General features: G+C 43.7%; 1 protein-coding gene across 2 annotated transcripts; it reads right to left on the bottom strand.

Annotated features, from left to right (window-relative positions):
* Positions 1-696: 696 nt before the first annotated feature.
* Positions 697-7,492, bottom strand: LOC131240700 (probable pectate lyase 15). Of its 2 annotated transcripts, XM_058239118.1 has the most exons (7): positions 7,299-7,492; positions 6,656-6,718; positions 5,540-5,605; positions 2,310-2,952; positions 1,943-2,046; positions 1,689-1,827; positions 697-1,368 (listed from the first exon to the last, which is right to left on the bottom strand). In XM_058239118.1, the coding sequence occupies exons 1-7, from the start codon at positions 7,397-7,399 to the stop codon at positions 1,147-1,149; spliced, it is 1,338 nt and encodes a 445-aa protein (XP_058095101.1). In that variant the 5' UTR covers positions 7,400-7,492; the 3' UTR covers positions 697-1,146. The 2 variants fall into 2 exon arrangements, with proteins under 2 accessions (XP_058095101.1, XP_058095102.1); XM_058239119.1 differs by lacking the exons at positions 5,540-5,605; positions 6,656-6,718.
* Positions 7,493-8,671: the final 1,179 nt, after the last annotated feature.

Consider the following 8,671-nt stretch of genomic DNA (forward strand, 5'->3'; position numbering starts at 1 on the left):
CGACTGTGATATTTGTGAGAAATCCTCACCTTCCATCCGTTTTATGAGTTTATTTCAGGACATGATGCAAAAAATGAACCGTATCCAATGCTTAAGTGGGCCGTACTAAAGGAAAATGTGGTTAGGGAAATTTCTACCGTTGAAACCTACCTGGGTTCAACAGTTATGTTTACATGCCATCCATACCGTTATTAACTTCATTATTACTGGGATGAACTGATATCACAAATATTAGCATGATTCAAAACACTTGTGGCCCACGAATATTTCAACTGTGGATGTTCAATTATCACTTTTCGGCCCACTTGAGCTTTGGAAACGGTTCATTTTTGGTATCATGTACTAAAATGAACTCACAAAACATATGGACGGGGAGGATTTCTCATAAACATCACAGTGGGCCCCACCTGGTTTCCCAGCGCAGGAACTCCCTACGAAAAACTTTCGCAGGAAATCCGTACGATCGACACTTCATCTCACCAGGCAGATTCCACATCCACACCAAAGTAATGAAATTGCAATTTGGTTATTCCCCAATTTATTGAATTACTGATATCTGTTTCAATTCAATAGAACATCCAAACGCACCCTAAGCTTCTGTTTCTGCTTGCTAGTATGGAAGCAGATCCAATGCTCTTCAGAAAGGCTTTCCACATGAAAATCACATAAGAAAAGGAGGTAGAAAGACAAGAAAAGTAAACAAGCATTAATTGATTGCAGAAGGAAAGAACTTGCTTCCTTCCAGTAAAAAGTACTTCTTACACTTATCACTCACTCACTATATGCATCTGTAACAGAGTTTGCATGCTCAACATTCATATCATGCACGTATCATTGGCTTTTAAAGGGAGAAAAGAAAAAAGAAAGAAAGAAAAATCCAAGAACATTCAATCCTGTGGTGGAGAAGCAGCGGCGGCAGTGGCGACGATAAGACCATGGAAAGGTAAAAATAAAAAAAGAAAGAGAAACAGGGGGAGGATACATTGCAACAATTGGATTGAACAACGCTTCCGCACCTGCTTCATGAATGCAGTTATAAAAGGAGAAGCAGGCCGAGGTTGAGAAGGGAGCGGAGAATAATGGTGTTTGTTGTGATTGACTGTGTAAGGAATGTGTACACTGTCAAGAGGAAGAGCCCAGTGCTATTTAGCACTGAGATCCACTGCGGCACGATAGAACACCGGCCCCTGAAGTGATGGAGGCAACCATGGAAGATGACTTTGCTCCAAGACTGGAGGCCCTGGAATAGCTAGCTGAAGCACCAGCACCTGAAGGGGTAAAGTAGGCGCCGTTCAGCAGCAAGTCGCCCTCCGATCGCCAGTTCCAGCCCTTCCACACGCTTGTGTCCGTGTCCACCCTTTTGGTCACCTGTCCATTCCAATCACAAAGTAACTAAATAAGCATTTCAGCTCAAAAATAAATAGATGCCTTCGGTCATAGCTGCAGCACAACACCAATGGAGATAAATCTGAAATAGCTAGTCTACAGATTGATATTTGCTAGCAATGGTGAGAACCCGTCTGTGTCCGGTCGCTAACTGGTAACCGGCAATACAATGGCGGGCTACAATCAATCTGCCATTGAGAGCTTATACCAAGTACCAAATTAGGTACTCAACATGGAAATGCAGTTGATGGCATTTGGATCGTGAGGAATTGAAGAGTGTTGAAGATGATTGACGACATTACCTCCTTGGCGAAGGGGTTGACAGGGGCGAGGTATCGATTTCCTTGGCTGTTGATGGTGGGTTCAGCACTTCCACCAATAGCATACATCTCCCAGTGAGTGTAGTCATTGTTCACCACATGGAAATACCCATGCCTGCACCTGCAATTTTCCCACAAGAAGATTTGAGAAAGGAGCCCTTTGTTCGCTTCATCTTCTCGCTGGAAAATGGAAGTTTCTCAAACAAGTAATTGAAAATCCTTCTATTATTTATTACCTTGGCATTCTTTGAATGAGACCTTCGCCAAAGTGGTTGTAAGCAATGGTCACCTGCATCCCCTTATCTCTTGTGTAAGAATCGCTATGGCCCAATAACATCACCTGTCACAGTTTTCCAAAATAAGCCAATGGAAGAAAAAAGGCCTAAATATCAACCTCTACAATGGTGATTTGTTACTTGGATTAATCAATTGAAGGGACTGAGCCAGTTTGAAATACCCATAGCTGAGTATCACTATGGGTGGAAATTTTATCATGTTCATTGATCCACATCTGACATTATGAACTTAGTCTGCTCTTATAGGAGTGTTCGACATTGGATCATTTCGCTTGTATTGATAGGTGATGTAGTTCGACAATAGTACCTCGTTGTGGTGGGTGAAGTAGTTGTTGGAGACGGTGATGGCAGTGGAGCCCATGACAGCATCGACAAGGCCATCGGCACAGTTGGAGAGGGAGCAATGGTCCACCCAGATATGGCTGGAACCAAAGATGGAGACAGCATCACCATCTGCCATGGTCCTCCATCCATAGTGGGATGGGGAGCTGCGAACCATCGCATTGCCGGTGGGCTTGCAGTCATGGATATGGAGACCATGGATGATGACATTAGTGATGAATTGAACGGTTATGCAAGCACCGTTCGCAATGTGGACATTGGAGCCACGGCCATCAAGGGTCTTGAAGCTGTTCATGATGAGCTCTTGCTTCAGGGTGATCACCATATCACGCTTAAACACGATCCAGAGGGGCTCTTCCTGGATGACAGCATGCCTAATGGTGCCAGGGCGAGGGTTGACGGGATCATCATCACCGGGATCAGTGACCACATAGATACGCCCATCGCGTCCACCGATGGCATTGCGTCCGAAGCCAATCCCACAGTCAGCCAACCTCTTGCGGTGTAGGTGCCAGTTGGGGTCACAACGCCAGCAGTCGTCGATGGGGTTGCCGGTGCCACAGGAAAGAAAGCCGAGGTTCCTCCGTTCTGTACTGTTCTTTATGCTCCTGCTCAAATCCACCCCACAAGCTTAATTAACTATGATTAAATAACAAATAGGAAAGGATCCAGTTTTGGACATCAGTAGGAAGAGTTAGCTAGTAAAACTTCCAGGTATTCCATTAAATTTCAGCATCATATCCCCGTCCAATACTTCTAATACAGAAGCTGTATTGGCATTGTATTATAAAAGCAGACCCCACTTCAAACTACCTCCTAAAAACACAGTGCTAGTTTAGCCTGCTTATCACAGTCAAGATTGGAAGGTGAATGGGTGGAATCCTGTTTCAACTGTGGGACCCACAGAGTCCATTGACTGGCCAGTGGTGTTTTGGTTATTGGCATAAGCTGAGATTGATGGTCTTGATGGATTAAATCGAAAAAGTGTGTGGGGAAGAGAAATGGATGGCATTTAATGCATCATCTACATGGTAGTGACTAGTGAGTGGGCTTAATGGCTTGGGGTTTTTTCAAGAATAATGTCAAGTCCAACCATGCTTCCAACTCGTACTGCTGCTAGGACTAAATGCACAGTGATAGTGCATTTTAATGGTGGTAGGAAGTTGTTGGGCACCGCTAATTCTGATGAGGGAGTATTTATGATAAGGCAAACGTTCTAAGGATTGCTATTCGTAGCATACCAGCCAACACTACATACTTTGTGAAATCTGGACAATTCATCAGGTTAGTTCCACCATGAACAGGCGCTGGACCAAAACTCAGTCTAGTCCACTTATCCAGTGGGATGGGAGTTTGGAAAAAATGACCAATTAATCTACTCTTGCATGTGACCCACATGCCAGTGGTCTGGACTGAGATTTGCTCCACGCGTGTTTACAATAGGCCCGAGCTGATGGATGGCTCGGATCAGTCCTTCAATCATTCCTCAAGCCAGTGTCGTTAGCCTTGTTGAATGAAAAGGAAAAGAAAAGCATGATAATGATAAATAATACAAGAAAAAAGAAAAAAGAGGATTGAAAGGGTGTATTGCTACACATACAAGGATGGGCCCCTTCAATGGACAATTCAAGCGCATTTCAGAAAATTTCAAGGGAGGAATTGTAGAGGCAGGGGTGGAATGATGATTTAAATAGGCCACTTATCCAATATCAAGCACCCACAACTACCCTTGATTTTTGAGATATGGACCATCCACATGATGGACCACTAGAACAACCATTCCAAAGATGATGATAATTTAAATAGGTTTTCCACCCTTTTGAAGAACGTGGCCAAAGAATAGGATTGGAGCACCAAGGCCAAGCTATACGGCAAATGGTTAGTCAAGAGTCAATACAAAAAGGCACGCATTTCATTGCAAATGCATATGAAAGGCTGCTCTGTCTCAGGAGAATCAGTAGTGCTGACATTTGAACACCAAAATGGGTTCGGGTTTCTGAAACCCAACCGACCCATAAACAGTTTATATTAAAAATACTACTATTCCTCTCCAAAGGAATCAATTAAAAAAAGGTGGTTTAGGTCGAATTCCGAATCCCGAATAATTTCCAATAAAGAACGATCACGTGAATGAGATTCCTTGGACAGCAGAGAAATTTCTTTGTAAAGATAGCATAATGCGTTCGCGTTCAATATGCCTAGTCATCTTACTTTGGAAACCTTACTCGAACAAAAAAAAAAAAAAAACAAAGGGCAGAGAAATATAACCTCTAGATTATATACTCGTCCTTTCTCCGCAATTGCTACGCTCGGAAATTTCTCTGGAGATTTTCACATTTTGAGGTTTTCAACAGCTTGCAGTCGCTGGACCGCACGCCATTAATCAGGTGATCCCTACTGGATGCTTGATTGTAAAAGCTTGGCTAAGTCCACCTTACATGTACAAGGAATACCATTTACACACCACCACATGTGCCACATCCAAGCCATCCATCAGGTGGGTCTGGCTGTGCATATCTGGTTGACTTATCAGGTGGGCCACAATGTTGGAACAGTTCCCAAGCTTGTCTCAGCCGTGCTTCCGTTTCTTAAACTGTTGCCCACCTGAACAGAGGACCAACCTAATTATTGTTCCAGACCATCCACGTATTGCTACCGTTTTGATCAATGGATTAGATCTCGTGCCTAAGTCCCACGTTGTCACATGTGTGGCATGTGCATGAGTTGCCTGATACACACGTGCGGGCTAAAACATGATGCTGATATGGTCATCAAGTGGGCCACAGTGTGCATAGAATTCCAGCCATTGGTTAATTCTTCTTAATTGACTTTGATTTTATGAGACTCCGCAACTAACGGGTTATAACCCAGGAGGGATGACGAGATTAGGTGCACTAATCACGGAATACGTGTTACTCGCTTACACGTGTAAGGCGAGTGCACTCGAGCTTGAGTGAATTATTTCCAGATCTGTGGTGGACTGTCCATGTGAGTTCTCTGAACCCTTCCAGCGAAGGCACCAGATCCATGAGGCAAGCGATAAATGCGAGTGGGCAAACGACTCGAGAAAAAGCGAGAATGTTACATCATATGGTTTTGAGAAAATAGGAAAAACAGAGAACTATTAAATAAATCATAGATCACATGAGAACTGAGAAAGAAATCAATGAGAAAGAGAGAGAGAGAGAGAGTTACCTATCAACTTCAGAGGCAACCGTCTCTGGATCATCCACAACATGCTCCCCTGCTTTCCACTCCGACCTGTAAACGCACATCCATCCAAAATGCAAAACCCCATCAGGAATTCCATAACCAGAGCTCGTAGCGGTTGGATCCAGATCATCCCATCAAAAAAAAATCCCTATTCTACGTACACACATAGCCACCGTACACGTGGCGTATAACGCCTCAATCAAATCCAATCCAATCCAGTCAAACTGTAGACGGCGGATTGTCACATTGAACAGATGATCTCAACTGGTCGGTATTAAAAAAGAAAAATCCCAACTCCACCAAAAAGTGTCCATGGATCAATCTAAGCCATCTGATTTTGGGGCCATGGCTCATCTACTCCGCTCGCGTATCAGGCCAAGATTAAATCCAAAGGGAGATTTGGGTAATTTTCCAAGAGTGGCGGCAGAGTCATGACTTTTTCTTGAATTTCCTGATCTCCACCGATGAGAAAGACCGCACATGGTGGAAAGTCACCGTCAATTCAGATTTCTCGCCTTGGGAGGAGAAATATAACAGTGGCGCGGGAATCCGTACCATGCTCGAGCCCCCGTAAAACGGTAAAAAAGCGTGGGAGAGAGAAAAAGGGTAGGAAAGGAAGACTGAAGGCGACCTTGAGAAAATGCTAAACCTTTTTCACCTTGGACTGTAGTCTTCGACTAAAGTGACTAAAATACCCTCTATAGAAGTTATTATAGACAGCCTGACCCCCTGCCAAGGCAGGATCAGTTATTCGTTGTCAGGGGTATGTTAGGCAATTTAAAAGGTACGAGGAGAATCAGTTAATCCGCTCTGAGGTAGGTGTGAGGACTATGGTAACTTCCGTCACAACCTTCTTCAAAACGAAAGGCGGATGTAAAACTAACTTAACGGATCAAACGGTCCGGATCTCGAGATCCTAATATGGACGGTTCCGGGCTCCACAGAACTCTGGATGGAGTGAAAAGAAATACAGCACTAGAGAAAAAGTTACGGTGATTTCCAACGATCTTGAGTTCAGTACGGAAAAAGGGAACGGTCCAGATCCGTTCTTCAAAAAGCCGAAAATGGGGAGAGTTTGCTAAAATAGAAGATACTAACCTATCTGCCTTTAACGCTTCTTTTGCCGGATCTTCTTTGAAGCTATGCTCTGCTTCTGTAGTCCTGCAGAGAAGAACGTGCGCTAGTGATATGTAAGATGTCTGAGAGGAAAATCTTCCATTTCTCCAAAATCGGTATTTCTATGATGACTGCATTACAGAGTAAAAATCGACAAAAACCACAGGAATTGACAAGATTATCAAAGAAAATCTTCTGTTCTCATGCATTTCTCCCAAATCATGTCAAAGAGCAGAGAAACTCCCTGCATTCCTCGCAGATCTTGTGAAAAAGCCCAGAAACTCCTCTATTTCGAAAAACCCCAGAAAAAAAAAAAAAAAAAACCTCAATACCCACCATCATGCATCTAAATCGCCCAAATTACCAAAGATCCAGCAGAAAAAGAAAAAAAAAGCAAAGGAGAATTTTCAAATCGAACAAAAGCAACACAATGCAGAATCGAAACAATTCTCATTTTCGTAGAAGAAGCAGAAAAGGCCTCAAAACTTCAGAAATCTCTCTAGAAATCCGAAAACCAGAGAGAGAGAATTTCATTTCTTCTTCAATCCCTTCGCATTTCGGGAATTTTCGAGGAAGAAACGCACAGAGACCCTAGCTGTTACATAAAAGAATCAAGCAGATATACCTCGAATTCTGCATCTCCTCGCTTCCGACTCGCGCCAGAGCTCCAACGAACAGCAACAGAAGCAAAAACAGCAGAGAAAAGCATTTCAGAGAAGCCGCCATTGTCGTTTCAGAGCCTCTCTCTATCTCTATCTCTCTCTTCCTTTCTCTCTCTGACAGACACAAGCAGCAGCAGCAAAAACGGTCTTACAAGAGTTGCATTGAAACGGTCATTTTATAGAACGTTAGCTTAACTCATTCGGGTCTTAACCCAAGACCCTGGTTAGGTTAATTAACCCAAGCGAAAACCAAAAACCCCGCCTAACCGTCATTAACGGATTTGCTTCCCCCTAAACGTGTGACCACCGACGACGCCACCTGCTTGTGTGAACGGTTGTCGGTCAGTCACGTGTGTGTGAGGTCTCTCTTCCACGTCAACCAGCTGTAACGCTTTTAAGTAACGATGGCTGTGTGGGTCCCCTGCCCACTCTCCGTCCGTCGCATACAGCTGGCCCAATCGATCACCGTCAATCTCCCCTATCAACGGTTTTTTTTTTTTTTTTTTGACCTTTTTCGGGTGAGGTAATTCTCTTTTAGGGGTTGGCTAATTCCACACGCGTATGGGAGGTACACTTCCACAATTGGGTACGTGTCAGAAGGGACACGTGGGAGATTTGAGCTTTCCATCACGTGAGCTACTCTGCTTAGATCTTCTGGGATAAGCGAGTTCATTTCTCAGGCGCACCACAGCATATCAATGCAAATTAATGGTTTGGAAAAAATAACCGTCAGTTTACTTTGTATGTTGTGGCCCAAATGAAGGGTGAAATTATCTGATTTTTTAACCAGAATATCTGAGCATCATTTCATGCCTTATGGAAAGTTCAGATCACATATACGTATTTCGAATTTTCACGTGTGCCAGCGTGTGGATGTGTACGGCTTTACACGCAGTCGAATTAACGAAACACTCTTCTCGGCGGAGTTACAGGGATCCGCATTTTGGGAGCGGATTGCCTGTTGCCCCCCGCTCAGGGATACCCTGTGGAACGAAGTAGCCCAAGCTCTGTAGGGCCTACCTTAATGTATTTATTTTATCCACGCCGTCCATCCGTTTTTACAGCTCATTTTAGGGCATAATACCAACAACTATGGAGATCGAAAGATCAAGTGGACCACACCACAGAAAGGTATAGATTGAACGTCCAATGTTGAAAACTTTTTGGGGGCCAAGTATTGAAATCAAGCTTACGAACAGGTTGGATGGCAAATAAAATATCACAGCGGGCCATAAGAAGTTTTCAACGGTCGTCGTTCAATCGACACTGTTTTCTATGGTGTTGTTCACTTGAGATTTTGAAAATCGACGAATGGCGAGGATAAAACACATACGTG

The sequence above is a fragment of the Magnolia sinica genome, chromosome 3, assembly GCF_029962835.1.
Source record: "Magnolia sinica isolate HGM2019 chromosome 3, MsV1, whole genome shotgun sequence".
Lineage (NCBI taxonomy): Eukaryota > Viridiplantae > Streptophyta > Magnoliopsida > Magnoliales > Magnoliaceae > Magnolia > Magnolia sinica.